Raw genomic sequence first — 27515 nt, 5'->3', positions numbered from 1 at the left:
CTTACACAATGAGCCCGATCATGTCCTATTTTAAATACTTAATTTTGATTGGTTCCCACAAGAATTAATTTAAAATTAATTAAGTGTAGTTTTTTATTGGATTTCATTTTACTTCATTTTTTTTAAGAAATAGTAATTTTTTTTTCCTTTATGGCATCTTATATGCTCTTTTAAAAGAAATTTGGTGAGAGAAAAAGATATGATCCATGAAAAAATTCAAAAAAAAAAAAAAAACAGAAAAATGCTAAAAAAAACGTTATCATTCTCAGCAGCAACTTGAATCGCAGTTTTGGAAAGGAAAAAGTTGAAATTTGATTTTCTCTATTTCTGGAAAAAGTTTTAGAGAATTGAATTTACTTTCAGAAAACACCAATATTGAATCAATTGGAATTTTGAGCAGAAATTTAGAGCCAAAATACAAAGCAGGCACAGAAGATAACACAAGTTCAACATCATCTTCAACTCCCTTTCAAAATTCAAATGGAGATCAACTCCAAATCCGTTCCAGCTCATTTAAACAGGTTTATCTCCCTCTTAGCTTCATAAGAAAGCTAATAACTTAGCTTTAAAGCTAAGCCATCCCTTCTCCTATAAATAGAGAAGATCTCTTCCATTTTCTGCACCTCGATTCCCTCTGGAGAGCTAGTGAGAAAGAGAAAAGAAAATTTGTTGTGCAACCATTATTCTTACTTTGGTTGTAGTTTATATCCTTGCTTTCTCCCTAACCCTTTAAGTGATCACTTCCCCCTTTAATTTATGCTCTATGCTGGTAAGTAGTTTATTATGTTCTTTAAGTTTCTACACATGCTTGAATGAATGCTTCCAAGTCACTTTTTGTTTCTTTCATGATATGCTTGGATGAACATGCCTATATATCTCACTGATATTTCTTTTACATGCTTAGATGAATACTTCTAGGCTTATGTGCAACTTTCTCTTGAATGCTTAGATGAACATGTCTAGGTAGTTGTTTTACTTTTTTTAAATGCTTAAATGAACATGTTTAAGTATTTTGATTTCCTCTAGATGAACATGTCTAGGGGATTTTTCTTTACTTTTTTTTTTCATATTTTCTTGGATGATCAAATATGCTTAAATGTTTTGTTTTTCTCTTTGCAATTGTGTGGATGACAAATAGCATGACAATTCTCTGTTTTTCTTCACATGCTTAGATGAAAATTTCTAAGTTATTATTTACTCTTCATAACAAGCTTAGATGAACACGTCTAAGTAGTTGTTTCTCTCTTTTTTGAATGCTTAGATGAACAGGTCTAATTAACATTATGATTTTCGCTTAAATACTTGGATGAACATGTCTGGGTGATTTTATTTGTTCTTCTCATGATTGTTTGGATGATTAGTAGGCCTAAAAATAAATTTTCTTTTGCAATTATGTTGATGACAAATAACATGACAATTTTGTTTTCCTTTACATGCTTAGATGAACATGTCTAGGCTAGGAATTCCTTTTTTACATTAATTTCTTGGATGAACATGTCATTACTTTCATAACATTGTTATCTAACAAATTTCACTTTTTGTTTCTCTTTAATTAACATGTTTATATGATATATTGTTTGTATTTGTTTGACATGATATGATATTGGCCACCTTAACCTAGGAGACCGGTTTTACCGGATAAGATGGGTGTTTAATCCATTCCCATATCGTAAATTAGCCTCCGAACTAAGATCAAGGGTTCTAGATTAGGCTCTTGTATATGCAATTTTAAATTTTTTAGAATGTAACTACGAAATAAAGCAATGTAATTTACTTTTGTAGATTGTATCTAGGAAAAAAAAGCATTGTAAATTTTTGTTACAAAATTGATGTAAATTTTCATATATAATAATACAATAGAAGCATTTTTTTTTATTTATATAGAAGGTTTTCTTATTTTTTCATTTAAATTAAATAAATGATGACTCCATGTAAAACTCTCAATCTAGGGGGGGAGTACATTTCACATTAAATTTGACATTTTGAGCATCATAATCCCACCCGTTTGCGCAAGTTAGGCCCAATTTGAGAAAAAAAATTGGCGGGCCGAGGTTGCGGTCGCTCACAATTTCAGTGATTTTTTTTTTCAGGTTCCAATGACATTAGCAAGCTTTGGCGACTCTCTCCATCGATCGAACCGACTCGAACATCACCTGAACCCTAAACTGACTCGACCGATTAACACTGGTGGTCGGTTTTGGGTCCCTCCGCCTTCCACCCGACGCTAGCGAGTCGGGTTTGGGCTGGGTCTAAAACCGACCTGGCTCAACCCGTGAACAACCTTAACAAAAGAGATCAAAGCCTAACAACACAAAAGACCCACCACAATATTCAATAATGGTAAGAGTTTGAAGAGTTTGAGAGAGCTAAAAATGGACAAAGCAAAGAAAGTCAAAACAAAATATGATGGGTTATGACTTATGAAGAGATCAAGAGTCACTTATTGATAATAAATGAAGAAATGGAGAGTGAAAGGAGGGAAAATACAATAAATTGTAGAATTTCCATACGAATCGGGTTGGGTTTAGTCAAATTATATTCGTGAAACTCACGGTTAGGTTTTCTTGTCTATAATTATCAAATTTGTAGAAGAAGAAAAAGAAAACAGAAAATAGAAAAAAAAAATTCTTTAAGGGAAAAATTAATAAATACCCTAAAAATATTAGTTTAAATAATTATTTTTAGAAGCTATGAGAAAAAAAAAGATTTTTTATGGATAGCTTTTTTATATTTTAAATAAAAATAGTATTAAAATTTTTTAAAATAATCAAATAATTAATAAATATTTTAAAGACACCTGTTAGCCGACTCACTGTTTAAACCAAACGATACGTTACTGTGACCCAAGTAGAGGAGTCAACACAAGTCGGCTCATAAACCACAAATTCTTGCCCCTTATTTTCCGTAGAAGAGAATGGACCCCACAATAAGCTGAGCTGATATGGCAAGACATGATTGGGTGGGCATTAATAAATTCCAAACAAATAATAATTTTCCTTACCAATCCATACAGTACTTGAATGGTGAATAAGTAATGTAAAGTCACACCACACTAGGCAGCTGTCTAGTTTGGACTTCCAAATTCCAAGTTCCAAATTCCAACTCCAACTAAACTTTTCCTAGTTTTCCACACGTGAAGGTCCCACCCAACGCGGCAGAGGTTCTTACACTCACGCTCACAGACACGACCAATGCGTGACTTTCCCCTCCCCTTCTAATAAATAAATAAATAGTAAATAAAAATGTTATATTCTTCGTTTAATAACATATTATTGTGGTTGTTATATATATATATATATATGGATGTTGTTAATGTGTGCTTTAAGGACACATAATAATAAATCATTTTTAAAAATATTTTTTTGAAAATTGAAAAAATATTGATAACTTTTTTAATTTTCGAAAAAATATTTCCAAAAATAGAAGGTGACACATTAAACGGACCCTTTATATATATATATATATAGTTAGGAGCTGACAAAAAGATATATTCAAATTAGAATTTAATAATTTATCATATAAAATTTATTATGAAATTATTGTAAAAATAATATAAATATAAGATTTCTTATAAAAAAAATGTTAGGAACATAATTAAAATCACAATTTTTATCTTTTATTGCAACTTGTCACAAAATGTGATAGGTTCATATTTATATCGCTCCCAATTTGTTACACGGTGAGATGGGGCAAGAGTTGGAAAAATAGTTGTCCTAACAATGTTCCCTTCCAATTGGCCTGTCTTCTGTCTCTCTGAAGCACAAAATAAACTCTGAAAGACTGTTTTTTTTTTTTGATAATCAATAAACTCTGAAAGACTGAGAGAAGCACAAAGCAAACACTATAATGTGCATTTGACTTGACTGACTCAACCAACAACAACCCCACTTCCACTTCTCTTCTCTTTTTCTCTCCCACACATTTTTGTTTCTGTTTTAGGTTGTTTTAGCTACTTTCTTTTAAATACCTGCCTTTTCCTTTCTCTCTCTCTCTCTCTCTCTCTCTCTCTCTGTAATGGCTCCTCTTTCCCTTTTGTCTGTCTTTGTTACTTTTCTTCTCTCTTTCACTCCTGCCCTCTCGACCAACTCTGAAGGTATAATCTCGACCCATTAACTCTTTTCCATTTTAGATTTCCAATTTTTCATATTTTGCTCCATATGGTTCCTGTTTGTTTGTTGAGAAACCCCAGGAAAAAAATGGAAAAAAGAGAAGAAAAAGAAAAAGAAAAAAAAAAAACCCTTTTGAAAATATTAATTTTTCTGTCATGAAAATGGAAAGGAAATGAATTACTCAATTATGTACTCTTTTTTTCAATTTTCTTATTATGGAAAGGAATAAGTTGAGCTTCAAATTTTCTTCACAGTTTGATTTTTATTAACAGTATTTTTTTGAATGGTCTTGTTTTCAGGAAATGCTTTGCATGCTTTGAGAAGAAGGCTGTCTGACCCCACCAATGTGTTGCAGAGCTGGGACCCTACTCTGGTTAATCCCTGCACATGGTTTCATGTCACCTGTGACTCCAACAACCATGTGATTCGCTTGTAAGATTTCCTCTCTTAAGTTGATATTGAATCCTACTAATTATTAACCATTTATAAGTTTTTGGGTGCTTTGTTTATTTTCCTTCTTGTGAATTTTTTGATTTATTGTTTGGGATTTATTCCTATAATTAATTCTCTTTGCTTTGAATTTCAGGGATTTGGGCAATTCTAATGTGTCTGGGGCTTTAGGTCCAGAGCTTGGCGAGCTCAAGCACCTGCAGTACTTGTATTGCTCTTTTCTTTCAGCTTTTACACTAGTTGTTTTAGATTCTACTTTGTGCTATGCTTGGTCATTGAGAAAAACTAGGAAAAATAGAAGAAAATCTAACTTTTGAATCTAATGTATCGTATCATTCATATCTTGCTTTTTAATGATGTTTGTTCACCTCGCATGATTATGTTTTCTGTAAGGAAACCCAGTTTTAGTTTAGTAAAAAGGATGTATAGATTTTAATTCCAAATCTTCCCTAGCTTTATATGACTGTTATATGAAGTAATTGGGAGTGAAATTCTTTAATGGGCTGCAGGGAGCTTTATAGGAATGAAATAGGAGGAAAAATCCCAGAGGAGTTGGGGAGTTTGAAAAACCTTGTTAGCATGGATTTGTATGAAAACAAATTTGAAGGTGAAATTCCAAAATCTATTGCCAAATTGAAGTCACTCAGATTTCTGTAAGTATCAGCATCTTTTCATTGACTAGCTGGAAAACTTTAAACTTCCACAATTGACATTTAGAATAAAATTTGTATTTGATATGTCTGAATCGATACAGACGGTTAAACAACAATAAGCTAGCAGGATCAATTCCAAGGGAGCTCACCAGCCTCTCTAACCTCAAAGTTTTGTAAGTTTGATTCTGAAAAATAAAAAGGAATTTCCTTAAATGTTTTATCTGATTGTATTATAATAAGCTCTGTCTTGAATTCATGATTGTGCAGTGATGTTTCGAACAACAATCTTTGTGGAACAATCCCAGTTGATGGCCCTTTTGCGACATTCCCAATGGAAAGGTACCTGTTCCCTCTCTCTTCTTTAACCCTGACAAGTGTCAATATATTAACCATTCTATCTACATTTCATGGAATACTAGGACATAAAGAGTGATTTCTTAACTCCATGCCTTTTCTTTTGGGATCTCAAAATACCTCATGGAACAAATTATTGCTAGAAGGAAAGCATGAAAATATGTCAAATAACTGAGTTCCCAAATGACTTCATGTAAATGTTTGGTTTAGCCATTTGGAAAAGAAATGATTATGATAGAACTGGGTTCTATCAAGTTGATGGTAAATAAAATTTAAGCAGGAGTGGTCAAGGATGACCTGCCTCCTTAACGAAAAGAAAGGAAATGATATAATTCTTCTGCTTGACTTTGTTGAATGAAAACATAGTAAATGGCTGGTTGTCTCTCCTACTTATACTGAAACAGCTGAAGGGATAACATTAACGGCATAATCAACCCCTTCCTCTTCTTGTAAACTCAAGTAACTAACCATTCTTCTTTGATAAACTGCATTAATCACATTATTCCTAATGTCTCCTAACTTTAACCATTGTGTGCCTCCCAATCATGAGATCATGTGATGTGACCTTGGTTCACAACAAATTATTTACACCATCTCTACATAACAAAGACATTGGAAAATGCATCAGTATCCGAGATATAATTTTGTTTGAACTAATGCTCTTTGGAAAGGCCAAGATGGCCTTTTGCTGCTGAAGCCCAATATAAACTAGAGGTAGCATGTGCCACCTTCTTGTCTTGTATTATGCATTACTCAAATGGTGACAACAAAATCATTAAGAGGCGCACAGCTTTGGGTACCATTTTTCATCTCTACTTTCCTGTTGGTGACGAATTATAAACTTTCCAAAAGAAATTTGGACATTTTTTGCCACCCAGTATTCTGTACTTTTGCTCTCATCATGCCCCATGAGTTCACTGTTATATAACCAATAGACTGCTATAAATCCCTAATAATTAAATTACATTTAATATAAGTGAATATGTTGCTTTGAATTCCTGTATGCATGTAAATCCAAGGGCTATTCTATGCCCTCATTTTTAAGTTTTATCAATTTTACTCATCAAAATTTCATGCAAGAAATTTATTGGCATAAGCATGTCATCATCTGGAATCTTTGACACAGTTTCTCTAATATTGGATACACTTTGATCTACTGGGAATGATGCTGTAACTGTATTTGTCCCTTTCTGTTTCAGTTTTGAGAACAACAGACTCAGTGGCCCAGAACTGCAAGGACTTGTGCCCTATGACTTTGGATGCTGAAGCAAGCTTATATTCCCCGACCCTTCTCTAAAGAGTGCAATTCTAGAGCTTACTGTATGATAGAGTGGCACGATAGAATGCCTAGTTGCTATGTTATGTATTTGACAATGGCACACTGTTAATGTGTCAGTAATGAGTATTGGAAGAAAGCAAATAAGATGATTGTGCACTTGGAAACTTAATTTATATCTTTGCAAAGGAGCATACCTATCCATACTATATCATATATTTGACAGTGGCACACTGAACATGTGAATTTAAGTGAATGAAACGCGCAAAAAGGTGATTATGGGCTCATCCTTCTGTTCTGTTCTTGCTATGTTTATGTAAGAGATTTAGAAAAAAGACCTTGACACCCTCCTGAACTTGGAAGGTAGAGACCACTACACCTCTTGAACTTTTTTATTTTGGTTCCCAAATTTCACAGGTACCAAAATTAATACCTTGGTTAGTCTTCCGTTAATATACTAACAAAAAATGCACTTCATGAAGTTTTAAATAACATATTGAGGCCTTTGAATTGATGAAAAGAAGAGGAGAAATGTAGGTCGAATCTAAAAAAATCACAGCAGCATCCCTTCCTCCAATGCCAAGGTTCTTTGACCTGCCGTTGATCTTGGTCTCGACGGCACCCTTCTTGGTCCCACCATGTCATTCAACTGTGGACAAGCATGGACGTTTTTGAGAGGCGTTGAGTTTAAATGATGGGTTTAGGTAGGCTTGGAGAGGCAATGAGGGAGTGTGAGTGTGAGGAGGCCGTCAAGTTGGATCTTGCTCACCAGTCTTAGGTGGAGCTTGGTTTGCTAAAAAAATACTACTCCCTAAGTCTCATTTAGTTTGTCCTATTTGAAAAGTCAAACTTTTTAAAGTAACATCATTTATTTTCTTGTCTAATTTTTAAAAATGTATTAGTTTTCAAAACTACCCTTAAATAAATTTATCAAAAAATTGAATTTCTTTTCAAATGGAGTAGTTTTGAAAATTAAATAGGGGTATAATAGGAACATTAGTAAATTAATGACTTTTATTATTAAAAACAGGACAATATTTTGGGACATCTCAAAATGGAATAGATGACAAACTAAGTACTTATTTTTGCTTCTCTCCCTTGTTGATTATTTTGGTTTGGGTGTCCATTTGTGGAAAGGTAATAATAATAAATCGTTTATGATAGATTTTTAGATCTAGTTTGTGTGTTGTGGTTGTTGGTTCATTGATTAATGCCTGTGTGATTTAGAGTTACAGTTGGTTCATGCTTCTATCTATGTTTCTCAGCATTTTGGTTTGTCCTTTCGGTTCTGATTTACAAGAAGGCCCATTGGGTTGTTGTGTTTGAACTTGGCTAATCAGTTTGGGGTCTTTGACTTTTTGGATTTGATGGTTTTTGTGTTATTTATGTTTCTTAACATCTTGCTTTGTCCTTTTAATTTTGATTTACATGAAGGGCCATTTGGGTTGTTGTGTTTGAATCTAGATAATCAGTTCAACGTCTTTGAATTTTTGGATTTGACGGTTTCAGTATTTCACTATTTTCTGCTGATGAAGTATAAAATAAAAATCGTCCATGTGTTGGAAAAAATAGTTTTGCATTTCATTCAAAAAAAGCAGTGAAAGCAATAAAGCAATCTACTCATTCATGAGAAATACATACAAATTTGAATTTTAAAACAAAAAATAGAAAGAGTATCTTGATGTAGTGCAATAAAAAACAAGAAGTAGATAGTATATTAAAAAGACCTTTAATCTTTATTATAATTTCACATAGTGCTCAAAATGTGTGGTCCTTCAATTAGATCTTATGTACATTTTCTTTTTCTTTACGGAAAAATATGTTTAAAAGACATCAAAGAGAAAATCGTTTTCTCTCTTTTTAATAGTATGTATGTTTAACTGCCAAATGCTGTTATTTTATTTAATAACTTTTATTAAATAAACACTAATTATCTAAATGAGCTTGTCTTTTGGGCAAGCTCAATTAGAATTTAGTATGTGGCTTGAGATGGGAACAAATGGACAAATAAGGTTCTAACTTCAAAGGACATCATGCTTTCCATCAACTCTAGACAAATCCAGAGTTACTATTAATTACCTAACAAGTACCACTATGGAAATATAATTGCACTCTCAGCTTTATTAATAAATTATATCCCAAGACTCTAATATAATATTATTTGACCACTCCATGAAACATCCATAATGAACCAAGTCATAATTAATTGCCATATTATAAATCACTATTTTATTCCTTGCGTTCCTATAATATTTTTGTAAGTGCATAATTGTACCCGGTCCAATTGCTAGGTGGACTCAGGCCCAAAGGGCCTTATACAATAAAAATTTGTAGAGTGTGGGCTTGAAACCTAGACTATGGATGTTGGAAAAAGGAATCTAGCCGTTATCCGCGTGTTTAATAGCTGAGAACAACAAAGAATCTCTCCTCGGACATAAGCCGAGGACAACTTGTGTTGTCTTTCTTTCTTTTAAGAACAATATTACAAATATAGTTCCAGTATCCGATCCCTCCTTCCTTCTGCCCTCCTCTCTCTTTTATATCTCTCTTCTTCTCTTGTATCCATCTTCTTCTTCCTTCTTTCTTCCACGTGTATTACAAATTTTTTCCCCAGATACTTGTCTCATCCAGCACCTTCTTTAAACCTCCAAATATCAGCTGGAAAGCTGAACTTCACTGCTCAGAGGTCATTTCCCCATTAATGCGGCCAGGGAGGTAGGTGCAGGATCTTTAATGTGGTGGTAGCAGCTTTTTCTCCTCTAATATTTCTCACACGTCATTCCTTCCAACCACTGCGTGGATCACGCCTTTACCCAATAGATCTTCCGGAATTCTGTCTCTAAACCCTTTGGTATGTCCTATGACCTTTACTCGGCCCGTCCGAAGAGGTACTCTTCCTCGGACGACTCCTCTACCTTTCATAGTGTGCACTGGCTTGTGGGCTTCAAAAGCTCTGCTCGAACAGACTTACACCACCAAATCAGGCCCAAGGCCCAAATAAATATTTTATCTACTTTACCCCCACAATAGCCCCTCAAAACTTCATTTTTCTTCCCATCCGAGGAGAGAAATGGAGTTTTGATCCAACGGCAGAACCTCCACATGCTCCACAAATTGCCACATGTGTAAGAGTCGGTCTGCTTCTTTTAAACCGCCCCTAACGCTTCGAAACTAGCAACATCCACATTAATGACTACGAGTTACATCTTGTTCCCCACATTCAACGACGAGATTCGCATCTAACGGCCCAGGTTTTTTCTAAAAATTTGGGCGGGATACTTCTGATTTGAGGCCGCCTCCCACACGCCAAAACGCCTAGGGAACCGAACTTCACTCTAACCTTTCAGAAATCAATCAAATCTAAGAATCGCTCATTCTCTTTCCTCTCAAGAAGCTAGTGAAGAATCGTCTAGGCATTTCCCGTAAGTTCTCAATCCTCTTTATTCATTTCTCTTCGGCTATTGTCCTCGGATACCAATTACATCATTTTCCTTTCCAAACACCTGTTCTTACTCCCACCAAATAGGTATATTTAAGTGTTTAGTAGATACCGACACCGGTATGGAGGGTTTTTGGGCCAAGTACCATATCCCCCCAGACGTAGGCCTAAGGTCAATCAGAAGCCATAGGTAACGCTAGGACAGAGGGAGAAGTGATTATTCCCATCATCGCCTTTCTAGAGGGTGGGATGACCCTTCCTATGAGAAACTTAACCAGCGAATACCTACGCAACCATAGATTATTCCCAGACCAATGTACACCCAATGTGTTTAGAATCCTAGGTTGCGTCGACGCTTTCAATGAACAAATGGATTTGAACTTCACATGGCATGACGTCATTTATATGTATGAGTGCCATAAGCTTAAAGACGTAGGGTATTACCTTAAATCCAGATCTACCATTGTTAGGCTAATATCCTGTCTTCCCAAATCCAACAAAGGCATGAAAGACGACTATCTTATCGCCTCGGGAAACTGATCTGACGGTCCTCATTGCCTAGTCAAGTGGGGAGACCCAGGTGTGATTCTATAGGAGTTAGATTCCCTAACCTGTGACTTGGTCCTATAATCTTCACCATTTCTGGTTATACTGTTCATTATTATCCTTGTAGTTGATGTTCGCTGCTGACCTAACTATACTTGTCTATTTGAATGTTTTTGTAGACAAACAACATGTACGGCCTCGTCTGAGCCTTTGCAGCGTCGCAGACCTCAATTGCGTTCTCAATTTGAAGTATTTGTTAGCGAAGACTTGCAAGTGAGGGCAGCCCATCTGATATTAGGATATGATCCTTTATCAGACGACTTCCAAGAGATTGGCAATGCGATCACCGCAGGAGACCAAAGACGCAAAAGAATAGATATTTCAAGACAAGGCTTCCTTTCTGTTCACGAACTCCCAAACGACCTCTCCTTCATCCTATACTCCCGTCCCATCGCAGCAGTTCCTTTCTCGGCACACTCCCAAACAACAGCCATCCGAGAAGAACCTGCGTCCTCGCAACAATCCCTAGACGAGGAAATTGATCAGTTTGCCTTGAAGAAGCTGAGAGACCTCAAGAGGATCACCTTGTCATCCTCTCGGATGAAGAATAGGTGCCTGCAGAAACTTCCGATATAAAGGGTTTAGTGATAGCACAGCCCGACTCTAGCTCCGAGAAAGACAACATGTCGACCCTTAGAAAGCTGATGACTAGGAGGGGCACACATGCTTCCAAGAAGGGCGCGGTTGGGTCGCAACCCCCTCCCATTCGGCCACCACCCCCTTCTCCCGCTGATCTTAAGATCCCCATCCCGGAACCTAAGAAGAAGAGGAAGAACGAGGCCGAAGAGGCAGTATGGAAAGGCCAAAGAAGCTTAAGCAACAACCGCAGCAATAGAAAGCGGGTAAGGGTAAGTCGTGTGCTTCCTCAGTAGAGAGCGGGGAAAGCCATGACCTGGCTAAGGTATGTCGTACACAGACCAACTGGTCTCCTGCACTGAAGCTAGATGGGGCCCTAATCTCCTACCAGTACAGTATCAGGGCGTTCCAACAAGGACACGCTCATCACTTGGATGAGGCTTTGGAGCGGCCTCTTCTCCTGCTAAAGGACATGGAAGCCCTAAACAAGATGACTCGGCCACATCTTTTTCTCTCCCTTAAAAGGGACTTGGCTTTGGTGAGTGTCCCGCATTTACCTCCATCTTATTGCTTTCATTACACTTTAGCGAAAAAATCGTTCATATGTACTTTGGATTTGCTTCAACAATAATGCATTTATTTTAATACTTTAACGCAGGCCATACAAGAAGTCTTTGCTGCAGAAAAGTGGGTGGAAGACTCTCGGAAGAAGGCTACAGCTGAACTTGAGGTTAGACAGAAGACCGAGACGGCCTTAGGCCAAGCCCTTGCAGAGAACGAGAACCTAACCAAGCAGTTGGCAGAGGAGAAGAGGGAGAGAAATGGTGCCGAGGCTAGCCTTAAAACGATCAAAACTCAGGTGGAGGGGCAACGCAAACTTCTGCGTCAGAGGGACGAGGAAATGTCTAAAGCTCAGCAAGAAAACTCTACATTAAATAAAGAGCTTGCCCAAGTGAAGGAAGAGGTTCGCAACCTCAAGGAAACTATGGAGGCTGCCAAGAAGGCTGCTTACAATGAAGGGGTTGAGGCGATAGAAGATCGTCTGACAGAGGAGTTGGCAGAGTTATGCAGGGAGTATTGCTAACAAGTGTGGACAGAGGCTCTGAATGTGGCAGGGATTCCCACGACTTCCGAGTTGAGGAAATCTGAGAACATTTGGCTTCCTCAGGACATCTAAGTGCTCGAAAAGCTTCCTCCTGTCGCACCTACCCATGAGACAGTGCCTTTAACGCATCCATCCATCATTCAAGAGCCCATTCCAACTCCTAAAGAACCTGCTGGTTCTGAAAAAGAGAAGGAACAAGGCTACGAAGCCGAGAAGCCTCCGAGCAAGGATGCCGAGCCCAATGTTCCTCCACTAGTGGAAAAAGTCAAAGGGAAACAAGTCCAGACCTCATTCGAAGCGGAACTAAAACAAACAGAGGAGGACATCAAAGCAAAAGGGGCTGCCAGCACATCCAAGTAGGACCCCCTCACCAAGGCTTAAGGCTTAGGCCACTTAGGACCCCTTTTCCTTATGTGATGAGTTTTTTGTATTAGGACTTTCGTTTTAACCTTTTTATTTCAAAATTTTATTTCCAATGTATCCATTGACAAAGATTAAAGGGAAGTTTGAAAGGTTGCTATTCAACTGGTTTCCAATCTTCAGTAGGAAAATACTAATTTGCTTCACCTTAATGCACAGTGAAGTCTTTACAACACCTCAAACACTAACAGGCCCCCATAAAAGCACATTCATTTTATCAATCTTATTCATTAGCAGATAAATCATGCATCGAAACTGTAATATATGAAGTACAACAACACACGGTCCGAGACTTAACTTAAAATTTAGTTAGGGGCACAAAGTAAACAATTAAACTTACCATGGTTCATCGGTACGTCAATTTCCACGAGTCATGTAACCACAAGGCATGGCTTGTATTGGGTGCTTAGAATGATGGAATGAAGTGTTAATTTTTTCAAAGTACAAGGTTCGAGGACCCGATGTAACTGAGGTTCTATTTAACATTTAACAAGATATCAATTTCCATGAGGTAAGTGGTCCGAGGACCATGCATGACCAAGTTTCTGTTTGATATTTAGAATAACGAATTGAAATGTTAATTTCCCCAAAGTAGAAGGTCCGAGGATTCGACATAACTAAGGTTCTGTTTAACATCTAACAAGATATCAATTTCCACAAGGTATGTGATCCGAGGACCATGCATGACCAAGTTTCTGTTTGATGTTTAGAATAACGAATTGAAATGTTAATTTCCCCAAAGTAGAAGGTTTGAGGACCCGACGTAACTAAAGTTCTGTTTAACACTAATAAGATATTAATTTCCACGAGGTATGTGGTCCGAGGACCATGCATGACCAAGTTTCTGTTTGATGTTTAGAATAACGAATTGAAATGTTAATTTTCCCAAAGTAGAAGGTCTGAGGACTCGATGTAATTAAGGTTCTGTTTAACATCTAACAAGATATCAATTTTCACGAGGTATGTGGTTCGAGGACCATGCATGACCAAGTTTCTGTTTGATGTTTAGAATAACAAATTGAAATGTTAATTTTTCTAAAGTAGAAGGTCCGAGGATCCGACGTAACTAAGGTTCTGTTTAACATCTAGCAAGATATCAATTTCCACGAGGTATGTGGTCCGAGGTCTATGCATGACCAAGTTTCTGTTTGATGTTTAGAATAACGAATTGAAATGTTACATAATGATAACTGAACAACAAATGGCAAAAATGCCTTTCATTAATAGTAATACCTTCGTAGGTTATTTACATTCCAAGGGCATTGTACAATTTTTTCATCTAGATCAGCTAAGCGATATGACCCTATACCCGCTACAGAAGTAATTCGATATGGTCCTTCCCAGGTTGGTGCTAACTTTCCCCACGCTGGATTCTTGGAAGTACCCATGACTTTCCTCAAGACCAAATCTCCAAGCGCAAGTGGCCTTAGTTTCACATGAGCATCATATCCCCATTTTGAGCTTCTGCTGATAATAAGCCAGTTGTACCATGGCGGCCTCTCGCCGTTCCTTAACTAGATCCAGGCTTTTCTCTAGCAAGCCATTGCTATTTATAGGGCTGAAAGAACCCGTCCTTAATGTTGGAAACCCAAATTTCAAAGGTATCACTGCCTCAGCCCCATAAGTCATGGAGAAGGGTGTTTCCCTTATGGATCTTCGCGGTGTAGTCCGATATGTCCACAAAACGTGTGACAATTCTTCTACCCATCTACCCTTTGCGTCATCCAGCCTCTTCTTAAGTCCATTGACTATAACTTTGTTAACGGCCTCGGCCTGCCCATTTCCCTGAGGATAAGCTGGAGTGGAGTATCTATTTGTGATGCTCTAGTCATTACAATACTTCTTGAAAGCTTTACTATCAAATTGCACGCCATTATCAGAAATAAGCTTGTGAGGTACCCCAAATCTAGTGATAATGTTCTTCTAGATAAATTTCTTGGTGTCTACATCCCTAATATTTGATAAAGGCTTAGCTTCAACCCACTTGGTGAAGTAATCAGTTCCCACAAGTAGCCATCTTTTATTTCCCACAGCCCTCGAAAAAGGTCCAACTATATCCAGTCCCCATTGAGTGAATGGTCAAGGACTAGACAAAGGATTAAGGAACCACCAGGCTAATGGATGTTGGGAGCAAACCTCTAGCACTGGTCACATTTTCTCGCGTAATCCTGAGCCTCTCTTTGCATATTGGGCCACCAATATCCTTGAGTCAGAGCTCTATGGGCTAAAGATCTCCCCCCAGTATGACTTCCATAAATCCCCTCGTGCAATTCTTCCAAAAGTGCCTCCGTCGCTTCAGGGTGCACACATAGTAGGTATGGTCTGAAAAAAGAGCGTTTATACAACTTCTGATCCTCAAACAACTAGAATCGAGATGCCTTTCGACGAATTTTATCTGCTTCAGACTTCTCCTCGGGCAGAACATCACTTTTTAGAAAAGAAACCACGGGGTCCATCCACCTAGGTCCGAGTCTTATCAGATGGACGCGGATGACACTTGTGGCTGTTAAAGCCGGTTTCAGCAAATCTTCGATGAGGATAATCCTAGGCAAACATTGAGCCGAGGACATTGCCAAAGTGGCCAATGAGTCCGCATGTGTGTTTCCACTTCTAAAAACATGCGTCAGGATGTAGGAATCAAACTTAGATTGTAAACATTTGACCTTGGTCAGGTATTCTTGCATTCTCGAATCCCTAGCTTCTATGGTCCCCATCACTTGGCCTACGACTAACTGAGAATCTGAGAACATATAAACTGACTTTCCATCCATTTTCTGGACCATATCCATACCCATTAAGACAGCTTCGTACTCAGCCTCATTATTTGTGGCCGAGAACGCCAATCTCAACGATTTTTCAAAGGTTATGCCTTTAGGGGATACCAAAACAAGTTCGATACCTGACCCTCTCTGGTTTGCCGCACCGTCAACATATGCTTTCCAGGCCGGAAGCTCTTTGCCTGTGATAACATCAACTGATTTTTCATCTATGTGCAACTCCTTTGTAGTTTCTTCTAATGAGGGTTCCACGAACTCTGCCACCAAATCTGCAAGGACTTGACCCTTCATGGAGGTGCGAGGCATATATTTGATATTGAAAGCTCCCAGAATAGTCTCCCACTTGGCTATCCTCCCTGAATAGTCAGCACTTCGCAATACTGACTAAAGAGGCAGTTGAGTCAAAACCACGACGGTGTGGGATTGGAAGTAATGAGGAAGCTTCCGCGTGGCATGAACTACGGCCAGAATCGCCTTCTCCAAAGGTAGATATCACACCTCAGCTTCATTCAAAGATTTGCTAACATAGTAAATCGGTCTCTGTACTCCATCGTCGTCACGTATTAAAACCAAACTGACTGCATGGATAGCTACAGCTATGTATGCAAACAAGACTTCATCGATCTCTGGCCGAAACATGATGGGTGGCCGGGAAAGATATTCCTTAAGTTGTTGAAAAGCCACAGCACACTCCTTGGTCCATTGGAATTCTTTCCACTCATTCAACAACTGGAAGAAAGGTCTGCACCTATCAACGAACCGAGAAATAAACCTGTTGAGAGCAGCGGTCATCCCGGTCAACTTTTGAACTTCCTTAGGATTCCGAGGTGGTTGCAAGCCCTGGATGGCCCTGACTTGCACCGGGTTTACCTCTATCCCTTTATGGGTCACCATGTAACCTAGGAACTTACCAGAGCCCACCCCAAACGAGCACTTAGAGACATTAAGGCGCAAGTTGTACTTCCTAAGTGTTTGAAAGATGTCATCTAAATCTTTCACATGCATAGGTATTGTCTTGCTCTTCACCACCATATCATCCACATATAGTTCCATAGTCTTCCCAAGCTGTGACTCGAACATCCTAGTAATCAACCTTTGGTAAGTAGCCCCTGCATTTTTCAAACCAAATGGCATCACTTTATAGTGATAATTCCCCGTAGGAGTAATGAAGGCGGTTTTCGCCTGGTCATCCAATGCCAAAGGTATTTGGTGATAACCTTGGAAGGCATTTAAAAAACTCATCCGAGGATGCCCAATCGTAGCGTCCACCAACTGATCGATGCGAGGCATTGGAAATGAGTCTTTGGGATAGGCTTTGTTTAGGTCTATGAAGTCCACACATACTCTCCACTTCCCATTCTTCTTTTTTACTACAACAATATGTGCCAGCCATTCTAGGTAGAAAAATTCTTTAATAGCCCCAGCCCTTTTGAGCTTGAACACCTCTTCCTTGACGGCCTTGACATGCTCCTTGGAAGAACGCCGAGGTGGTTGCCGCCTAGGAATGACGGTATGATTGACGTTCAAATGATGGCAAATGAAGCTTGGGTCAACCCCCGGAGCCTCGTAGGGATCCTATGCAAATACATCAACATTGTTTTTCAAAAACATCACCAATTCCATCTTCTCTTGATGTGGCAGTCGTGCCCCAACCTGGAAGAACCTTTCAGGGTCATCATTAATAATAAATTTTTCCAACTCTTCACACGTTGCCTCCTCTGCTGTCACCGCATCGGGCGCATCCAGAATCGTTAATTGTTATAAATCTTTCGAAGTCGAGGCCGAAGATTCTGGTTTGGCTTGATGCAGTATTGTAGCCGATATGCATTGCCTTGCTACCGATTGATTCGCAAGAATCTCCTGAATTTGCCCTCTCGACAAGAATTTTACTTTGACATGTAGAGTTGAGGAAACGTCTCCCAGAGCATGCAGCCAAGGTCTTGCAACAATGGCCGTATATGGGGAATAAACATTAACCACAATGAAATCCACATCAACTGTTTTCGGACCTGACTGCACCGGCAAACGAATTTGTTGCTTTGGTATGACGGTCTTCCCTTCAAAACTTATCAGTGGTGAATCGTAAGCCGTAAGATCCTCGAACTTCAAATCGAGCCCCCTAAACAAGTCAAGATACATAATATCCGCACCACTACCTTGATCAACCATCACCCTCTTCACATCGTAGTTCCCTATCCTTTGAGTAACCACCAGTGCATCATCATACGGTTGGATGGTCCCAACCTTATCTTCGTCCGAGAAGCCCAAGATAGGCAGAGAAGCACCTTTAATTCTTTTCGGCCTGAAGCCAGAGTCCTCGGTGAGAACACGTGATACAGACATGACCCTCATAGGACAGGAAGTGGTCTTGCCTGGGGCTGCAAAGATGACATTAATCATTCCTAAGGGGGGCCGAGATGAATTATTCCCCTGGTTAATCGAACTCGAATTGCTTCCTTGTCCATTGGGCTGATATAAATGTTGCTTCAACTTTCCTTCACTAACCAGCTATTCCAAATGATTCCAAAGTGTCCAAAAATTCTCAGTAGTATGGTCCACATCCTGATGATATTGGCAAACAAGGTTCTGATTCCGCTTCGCAAGGTCCCCGACCATCTTACTAGGCCACTTGAAGTAGGGCTCCTTGCGGACTTTCTCCAACAATTGGTGCACTAGTTCTCATAACACGGTGTTAACTACTTGAGGAGTGGCTGAGCTAGATTGCCCAGAGAAATCTCTCTTCGGCCTATTGTTACTGTACCTATCCGACCAGAAATCCCTCCTCTCTTGAGGGATAACCTTCGCTTTACCCTTACCTTGTTGTTGGTCTTCTTTAACCCTTTTATACTCGTCAATGCGATCCATGAGCCGACGTACACTCCGCACGGGCTTCTTGGTCAGAGATTTCCTTAAATCATGGTAAGTTGGGAGGCCCATCTTGAAAGTGTTAATCACCACTTCGTCAAAATCACCATTGATTTCATTAAACATCTCCCAGTATCTGTCAGAATACGTTTTCAAGGTCTCACCCTCCTTCATGGCCACAGATAACAATGAGTCCAAAGGCCGAGGAATTCTGCTGCATGTAATGAATCAAGACGCAAATGCCTTAGTGAGTTCCATGAAAAAATCAACAGAATCTGCCTTTAGTCCGTTAAACCATCTCATAGAAACAGGTCCCAAGCTAGAGGGGAAGACTTTGCACATCAGGTCTCGTTTTGAGAGTGTACCGCCATCCTCTGATTAAAGTGACTCACATGCTCAACTGGGTCCGTCCTACCATTATAGATGGTGAAAGTGGGCTGGGTGAAGCATCGTGGAAGGTTTCCCTTCTCGATCCTACGTGAGAAAAGGGACTTGGAGATTTGAAACAATGCCCTGCTCATAGAATCGCTTCCCAAACCCCTAGAGGGAGGCTTTTTGTGCCTACGACCCGGAAGCTCATTCTTCTCGTAAGAGAAAGTTTCGCTAGGAGGAGTCTTGGACCTTGGACTATAACTGCTTCCCTAGGAGCCCCCAGAGGAAGGATTGGAAGGAGGTGAGGCTCGCCTTCTTTTGACACGGCGTAATTTTTTCTTAAGGTGGTCAATGTCCTTCTGCATGGCCTTGGCGTCATCCTCATGGGTTGCCCTACTTTCACCACGCGTATGGCTTGCACCGGGGTGTACTGTATGCACACTTCCCTCTCGATCCCTCTGACGCTCGAGACGCTCAAAGTGATCTTCACGCTGGGAGCCCTAAGACTCTGCATGATGCGAATCTAAGCCTGCCATAATGTTCCAACCCCTTAGCACTAGATTCCCACAGACGGCGTAAATTGTAAGTGCACAATTGTACCCGGTCCAATCGCTAGGTGGACTCAAGCCCAAATGGCTTTATACAATAAAAATTTATAGAGTGTGGGCTTGAAACCTAGACTGTGGATGTTGGAAAAGGGAATCTAGCCATTATCCGTGTGTTTAATAGCTGAGAACAGCAAAGAATCTCTCCTCGGACATAAGTCGAGGACAACTTGTGTTGTCTTTCTTTCTTTTAAGAACAATATTACAAATACAGTTCCAGTATCTGATCCCTCCTTCCTTCTGCCCTCATCTCTCTTTTATATCTCTCTTCTTCTCTTGTATCCATCTTCTTCTTCCTTCTTTCTTCCACGTGTATTACCAATCTCTTCCCCAGATACTTGTTCCATCCAACACCTTCTTTAAACCTCCAAATACCAGCTGGAAAGCTGAACCTCACTGCTCAGAGGTCATTTCCCCATTAATGCGGCCAGGGAGGTAGGTGTAGGGTCTTTAATGTGATGGTAGCAACTTTTTCTCCTCTAATATTTCTCACACGTTCTTCCTTTCAACCACTACGTGGATCATGCCTTTACCCAATAGATCTTCCGGAATTCCGTCTCTAAACCCCTTGGTATGTCCCATGACCTTTACTGGGCCCGTCCGAAGAGGTACTCTTTCTCGGACGACTCCTCCACCTCTCATAGTGTGCACTGCCTTATGGGCTTCAAAAGCTCTGCTCGGACAGACTTACACCACCAAATCAGGCCCAAGGCCCAAATAAATATTTTATCTACTTTACCTCCACAATTTTAGTTATTTATATATTTTATGAAATCTAATTTCATTAAATATATAAACTTTAGTAACTTTTGGCAAATGTGGTCAGGCTCAGCACCTTGAATAACTAGTTTCCATTAAACATATCTCAAATAGATATTTCATGTCTCTAGAGAGATTATGAATTTCATCTTAAGAATACGTGTTCCTTCAATACTACGTGCGGTTATTCAAAATACTAAGATTTGGATAGTTAGATTAGATTTCACTCTTAATATATCAAAACAACCTACATTTCATGATTAGGTTTAGAATTCTCTTAGAAAAGTGTATTATGTGTAGTATTACTTGCTCTACCCTCCATTAAAAGTTAGCAAGACTTTTGAGTGGAGTTTGTGGCTTTCCTTTGTTTTTAAACCTCATTCCCTCTCCTTCATGAGTGTGTTTGTTTCTAGAATTTTTTTCCTTCATTTGAATAAGAAGGTTAGATGGTAAATAGGGTTGGTTTTGCAAGGAGTTTTATGAACTCTTCTAGGGACACACCTTTTGGTATATATTTTGCCATAACAAGTTGAGTTTTCTTAAAATTCGGGTATAATGAATTGAATTTCGCTATAGCTCAAGGTCTCAATGTAATTAAGATCTATACATAAAAGAAAAATTATAAACAAAAAAAAAAAAAATTAAAACAGATGAACAAAGTATAAGACTTCCATTCTTTTTTTTTTTTCTTTTCATTTTGATAGAAGGACTTCCATTCCACTTTTTGGCTGAAATCCATGTTCCAATTACAACAATAACCTGAGAGACGTAAAATTTTAAAATCCACCCTTTGGATGATTCCAAGTTACAGGTGTAAGACCCACATTTTGTCACAATTTTTTGTGCTAGTTCTATATTTCTCACTCCCAAGGATTTTTTTTCACTACAAGGCCATCCAAATATCACGTTGGTACCACATTCTTTGCCTTTTTCTCAATCACCTTAGTGAATTGAATCAAACAACAAAATTCCCATACTACATTCTCAACTTTACTAAATTGGGTCAAACAAACAAAATTCTATTAAGGTTTAGGCCTGATCTCAATGCCTTGAACAATGAGGCCACCCTTCCAGTTACCACCATTGACCTCTAAAACACTCATTTCTATCTCCCCATTATCTTTTCCTGATCTATTGAAGAACTCACCCAACTCAATCTCTAACCACCCATCTACTCTCTCCTTGGGATACTTAGGGCCATTCAGCTCCTCATTTTCTTTAGGTTGTGGCTGTGGGGCTTGAAGCCCTGGAATTCTGCGAAGGGGCCGATTAAAAACCCCGATTCGCCTTGGTACAATCTGGTATCGTAGCCTCCGCTCTCCGTATGCATCCAAATAGACAGTTTGCTTATGGATTTCACCTCCAACAAGTCCAACTTTGACCTCAATTGGCTGGGATTCAAATCCATAGGATCCTGTAGTTGTCTTGAACACAAGGTAAGCTGCATATAGTGTGGCTGGGGACAAAATACAAGTGTTTATCCTGCCACGGATTTCCAACCAACACACCTTGATAAGCTCCGCCACCTCTGGGAACCTGTTTTGATTTTGGCATTGCATGTTAACTGTTAAGTAATGAAATGATGAGCTAGCTAATCATATATAGCAACAGTGCTCATGTTGAGAAATTGCCTTCTTGGTCTTAAAAATTAGACAAAACTTAAATAATGTACTATTTTAAAAGATCATATATACATTAAAAATACAAATAATTTGTCCAACTTTTGGCACTTTTGGCAATTTACTTTATTCTCCACCAATTATAGTCTGATATGTGTTTGAATTTATTTTTTCTTTTAAATTTTGGCTATTTTAGAAGGATTGTCAATCAAATACATAATAAGTTGTGATTGGTTGAGTATAAAGCATATTAAATTTTTTTTTTTAAGGAGAGTTGTATTCACTCAAGTGTGCATTTGGGATTAGATTAAAAGTCAACTTTTAAGGTTTTTTTTTGTGGGTTTCGCAATAAATAATTTTTTTTAAAAAATCTTTTAGTAGTTTATTTTTTGCAAGTCCCAAAATCATGCTTTTGTTAAAACATCAATACAATTAATTGAATGTAAGCCACACACTATAATTTTCTAAAAATTTCAAGCACCTTTTGCTCATTGTGGGCCCCGCTTTACTTATTATTATTATTATTATTTTACCATAGCACTTTAAAAAAAAAAGAAATCAATCAGTTTTTATTTTATTTAGCTTTTCATTTCAACAAAACGTTAGATAATCTATTTCCGAATGGACATTTAATTTAAAGTGTTTAAGTAAATTTAATAATTTCCTATAAAAAAGTGGAATGGAATATTTGTTCATTCATGCCTTGGAGGAAAACCCAATCCATGTAGATGGATTTAGGTTGGCCTAAACCTCAAAAAGGCCCCTCAGCACCGTATAAGTTAAATTAATCATTCTCTATCAAAAAATGGCATAGAGAATTTATATTCATTCGGTACCTAACAGTTTAAGTTAAATTAATCATTTCCTAATGCTCTAAATCAAATGAAAAAAAAAATATATATATATATATATATCTATTTTTTGGATAACTATAATTACTAAGTTATTAATGTATAGTATGAGAGTTGGTGGTCATAGTTTATTATCAACAAGAGCAAGACCCCACCAAAAAAAATAAAAAATAAAAAATTAAAGAGAGAGAGAGAGAGAGAGGGAGACCTGGTGTGAGGTAAAGAAGTCCATCTCCAATAGGCAGGAGTATCAATCCAGACAATGATGAGGTCCTTTGGAGATAGCATGTAACATTTCTTCCCGCTCTTTTTCTCCAAGGAAAGGCTCTGAGGATGGGGATGGGCATCCAGTTCTTAGTTAAAACATTAGATAAGGATAGAGCATATAAAGGTCATAGCTAGCGCACCACGTGCTTAATTACAAATCCGGGGGGAGCTACAATTCCTAATATATACATATTTTATCTTTCTATTTTTTTTTAATATTAGACCTTAAAATTAGTAGTTGGCACCTCCAAAAAATAATAGCTGCCTCCTAAAAAGAGAGAGTTAAACAACTAATTATTGGGTTCTAAAAAATAGTTGTTAATAACCGTAAAATATCCACCTTGTAACCAAATTAAAAAAACGTATACTTTTTAATATGGTTGTTGAGTTAAAATAGTAAGTTTTTAACTCTTTGAGTTATTTTATTTGGGACTAAGCTTTTTTTTTTTTTTTGTTAAGTTTCAAATTGTTTATTAATACTTGATTTTGCCACAAAATGTTAAATGGAAAAATTACGGTTGAGGATATTTAATGTTAGGGGGGATAGTACTTAAAAAAGCAATTTTTTCTTTGATAAATAAACATATATTTTATTTTATTTTCCATTTTGGGACTAAATCTTTTGTTGTTATGACTAAAGAATAGAGACTTTTTAATAGTACGGGTGATAATACATACAAAAAAAATGAGAGATAAAATTACAATTGAATTTTGGAACTAAGTCTTTTGTTGTTATTGCTAAAAAAACAAGAGAATATTGTTGTTATTGCTAAAAAAACAAGAGAATATTTAATGCTAGGGGGTGATATAGTACTAAAAAAATGATAGATTTATACAATTGAATAATGGCAATACATTTTTGTACATATTGATGGCATAGTAGTACATTTGTGTACACTCATTTAAGTGTGTATATATATATATATATACACACACGTGTGTGTATCAATCAATATGTAATTTTTTTTTTAAAATGTAGTTATGTGTTCTCATCAAAAAAAAAAAAAAAAAAAAAAAAATCTTTACGTCAATGTATGTATATATATTATCAAAATGTAACCATAGGTATATATCAAAATGTAATTTGGTTCAAATCAAACTTTTTAACTCTAGTGAGTTCAAATCAAAAGTTTTTTATGGTTGAATAAGTGGTTGAATAAAAGATTTGAGTTCAATCTCCGTTTATGCTAAAAACTATCTGGTGTCTTAGTATAATGGTAAAAAAGCTATTATTAGGAGTGAATACTGTATGTTGAAACTTAAAAAAAAAAAAAAAATCCGACTCATCTGTGTTTTTAAAGAAAAAAAAAAAAAAAAAGAAAGAAAGAAAAAAAAAAAAAGAAAAAAGAAAAAAAAGCTAATAAAGGAAATCTAACATTTATAGGAATGCTAAGCTCAGACCCAAATTTTACGGGGTAAAGAAAAAAAAAAAGAAAAAAGAAAAAAGTGAATAAGAAGAATAATAACGTAGAAGAAAATTACCAGTTTGCCGTCGTGGATAAGGAGGGGATGGTGGCAGAGATGTAAGAAGAGTTCCTTCTTGGAAGAAATGGGGAGAGACGAGGGCGACGAAGAAGAAGAATTACTGAATAGATAGTCAGACTCAGGTGGAACAAAGCAATCCCAAACGGCATTGGATTCAGCCACCGACTTGAATGATGTTGAAACCAAGGACGTCCTACAAGCATCAGCAGGAGTCGTTAATGACAGCACCTTTGCTATGCAGTCCACCGGTAACACCTTCAACATGTTCACTGCTTTGGCCTCATCACTTTCTTCTCTTCTTGTTGAAACTGTTGGATCCATATCTATTTCTCTATTTAATCTCTGTCTCTCTGTCTCTATAATGTCCTAGTGTCCTTATAGTATATATAGTGAAGGAATGCTTAGCGGTTAAGACTTGTAAGAGTTTATCGTGCATCGCTTTGCTGTCATAAAGTTCTTGAAACACGATGCGCCACCCAAAAAGATGCTGGCACCCTTTTTTATCTCCTTTTAAATTAGAAATAAATTTTCTATTTAATAAGAGGGTTGAGAATATAACCCTAATAGGGTAAGTTTTGGTGGGTTGATGAAATCAACTTTTCTAAATATACACCTTTTCGCATACCACATAAAATGCCACAATTATTGCCATAACTATTGTACGTGTCAGATTGTGAATGATTATCTGCCACATGAATAATTGTGGCACAAGTTGTGACATTTTATGTGCTTTTAAAATTTTTTTGTCTTTTACCATTGCACACTCTTAGTGCGATGATCACTCCATAAATATAAGTGCTTGTGAAGTGTGTGGGGCAAGGGCTGGGGTTCAAGTCTTCAGCAGGGAGCTTCACACACATATACACTTAGATTAGGCTAGAGTAGAATTCTATCTTGTATAATTTTTTTTTTTTGCCCTTTACCATTGCGCACCCTTGGTGCGGTGGTCACTCTACAAGTATAAAACCTTGTGGGGTGTGAGGGGCAAAGTTTGGGGTTAAGTCTCTAGGAAAGAGCTTCATACACATATACACTTAGATTAGGTTAGAGTAAAATTCTATCTTGTATAATTTTTTTTTTTTTTGCCTTTTTGCACATACTTAGCTACTATTTGCTAGGATGTCAACTAATAATTGAATTATAGTACTTACATATGGGTTCACTAATTAAAGCACTTCCAATCACTAATTCACACTCAGGCAATTAACTTGTGTCAAAGTTTATTTTCCCAGACTTTTTCATATATATAAAAAATGAGGATAAAAAATATAGGAAAATTTATGTTGATATGGTTGAGGTTGACTCATTATACTCGATTTTTAATAAATGACACTTGGGCCATAAAAGATTTTAAAAATTGAAACTTTATCAGGGGCAAATTAAAGTATCAATTATATTGATCATTTGAAGGTTGAAAAATGGGATTGTCAATTCTTTAAATAATTAGGGTGGTGGAGTGTCATTTCTTGAAAATCAAGTTCAACAAGTCCAATTTCGTTATAGCGTAGGAGTCAATGTAATTTACCTTTTGCAAATAATAGCCATTGATTAAAATTTTTCATTCAAAAACACTAATATATATATATATATATATATATATATATATATATATATATATATATATATATATATATAAGCATATATTAATATATTATATGAGTAACCTATGACATTTTAAAGATTATTGTCGAAATTGAAATAAATTTGAAAACTTGGGGGATAGAGGTAGAAGATGATAAATAGTATTTGATGAGCATGAGATACATACAACAAAGTACTTTCCTATTTGCATTTTTAGTCTTAATTTTATGTTATTTTGTGGTTGATTATAAGTTGTCTTTTATTTATTTATTTATTATATATACAGGTAATAAAGAATTTACATGTTGATCAAACTTGGTGGCAATAAAGGGGAAAATTCTTAGCTACTCATGGAGTATAGTGAAATGGTATTCCCTCCTCTTACATTCATAGTGGACCCCACCATGAATTTAATTAGTGGACTCCACCATGAATGTGAGAAGAGGGAGTACCATTCTTTATGCTCCGAGAATACCTAAGAATTACCCCAATAAAGGAAGAATTGCTTGATTTGAGTTTTGTTTCCTTGGCACACTTTCCACGTCAACTTGGAGTCTTAGCCTAATTCTTCTCTCTCTCTCTCTCTCTCTCTCTCGCTCTTCTTTGTTTAATGTCTGGCTGCATCTCACCGCTTTTCTTCTCCTTTGTTTAATTTCCTTCTTTGTTTAAAATTTTTGCCTTTTTGCATATACTTGGCTACTATTTGCTAGGATGTCAACTGATAATTAGATTATATTACTTACATATGGGCTCACTAATTAAAGCACTTCCAATCACTAATTGACATGCAATTAACTTGTGTCAAAATTTATTTTCCTAGACTTTTTCGTATAAAAAAAAATAAGAATAGAAAATATAGGAAAAGTTACATTGATATAGTTACCAGTTTGAATTTTCCTATGATTTGCTTAGCATGCTTGTTGACATAAAATGCTTCACATGCCCATAGGGAGGATGTGGGTTCAGTAAGGCCTTCTGTGAGGGGGGTAGACGACTCTTGTGTGGCTAAAGCTAAATGCTTTGGGTTCATTCCTCTATGGCTTGTTTTTGTGGGATTTACAACTTCTTTCTTTTTGAAAGGGAGGTGTATGAAAAAGTCTGGATTCTTCCATAAGGGATTTGGATTTTTAAGGAGGATTTCAGAATGGCTATTTGCACAAAAATCATTGATGATCTTGCTTCTCAGAGAGTCATAGGGGTCAACTGTAAATAAGTGAGGAACCTAAGTCCAAGTGAGGAGGTGTTGCTTGTGCAAAAGTCCTTTTGAAGACCATCTAAGGCTAGATATTTGATGAAGGAGATCAAAACCTATAAGGAGGTCTCTACCTGCGAGAGGGGATCCAAGG

The 27515-nt window shown here is 37.4% G+C and overlaps 2 protein-coding genes across 2 annotated transcripts; one reads left to right on the top strand and one right to left on the bottom strand.

Annotated features, from left to right (window-relative positions):
- The first annotated feature begins 3628 nt into the window (after positions 1-3628).
- LOC142642542 (leucine-rich repeat protein 2-like) lies at positions 3629-7014 on the top strand. Its single transcript, XM_075816922.1, has 7 exons — positions 3629-4093; positions 4409-4541; positions 4696-4767; positions 5069-5212; positions 5314-5385; positions 5480-5551; positions 6766-7014. The coding sequence occupies exons 1-7, from the start codon at positions 4015-4017 to the stop codon at positions 6830-6832; spliced, it is 639 nt and encodes a 212-aa protein (XP_075673037.1). The 5' UTR covers positions 3629-4014; the 3' UTR covers positions 6833-7014.
- Positions 7015-21017: 14003 nt separating this feature from the next.
- On the bottom strand, positions 21018-24940 carry LOC142642677 (putative F-box protein PP2-B12). Its single transcript, XM_075817080.1, has 3 exons — positions 24586-24940; positions 23045-23163; positions 21018-21902 (listed from the first exon to the last, which is right to left on the bottom strand). The coding sequence occupies exons 1-3, from the start codon at positions 24907-24909 to the stop codon at positions 21389-21391; spliced, it is 957 nt and encodes a 318-aa protein (XP_075673195.1). The 5' UTR covers positions 24910-24940; the 3' UTR covers positions 21018-21388.
- Between the last annotated feature and the right edge of the window lie 2575 nt (positions 24941-27515).

The sequence above is a fragment of the Castanea sativa genome, chromosome 7 (assembly GCF_040712315.1).
Source record: "Castanea sativa cultivar Marrone di Chiusa Pesio chromosome 7, ASM4071231v1".
Taxonomy (NCBI): domain Eukaryota; kingdom Viridiplantae; phylum Streptophyta; class Magnoliopsida; order Fagales; family Fagaceae; genus Castanea; species Castanea sativa.
The sequence above is the reverse complement of the archived record's forward strand: the minus strand, read 5'-3'. Positions and strand labels throughout refer to the sequence as shown.

Excerpts from the sequence above, each read along its gene's own strand:
- LOC142642677 (XM_075817080.1), bottom strand. The coding sequence starts at position 24,909 with ATGGATCCAACAGTTTCAACAAGAAGAGAAGAAAGTGATGAGGCCAAA. Across the intron at positions 23,164-24,585 it reads TTATCCACGACGGCAAACTG|AGCCTTTCCTTGGAGAAAAA; the intron begins GTAATTTTCTTC and ends CCCCATCCTCAG. Across the intron at positions 21,903-23,044 it reads ACTTCTTTACCTCACACCAG|GTTCCCAGAGGTGGCGGAGC; the intron begins GTCTCCCTCTCT and ends AAATCAAAACAG.
- LOC142642542 (XM_075816922.1), top strand. The coding sequence starts at position 4,015 with ATGGCTCCTCTTTCCCTTTTGTCTGTCTTTGTTACTTTTCTTCTCTCT. Across the intron at positions 4,094-4,408 it reads CCTCTCGACCAACTCTGAAG|GAAATGCTTTGCATGCTTTG; the intron begins GTATAATCTCGA and ends TCTTGTTTTCAG. Across the intron at positions 5,386-5,479 it reads CTCTCTAACCTCAAAGTTTT|TGATGTTTCGAACAACAATC; the intron begins GTAAGTTTGATT and ends ATGATTGTGCAG.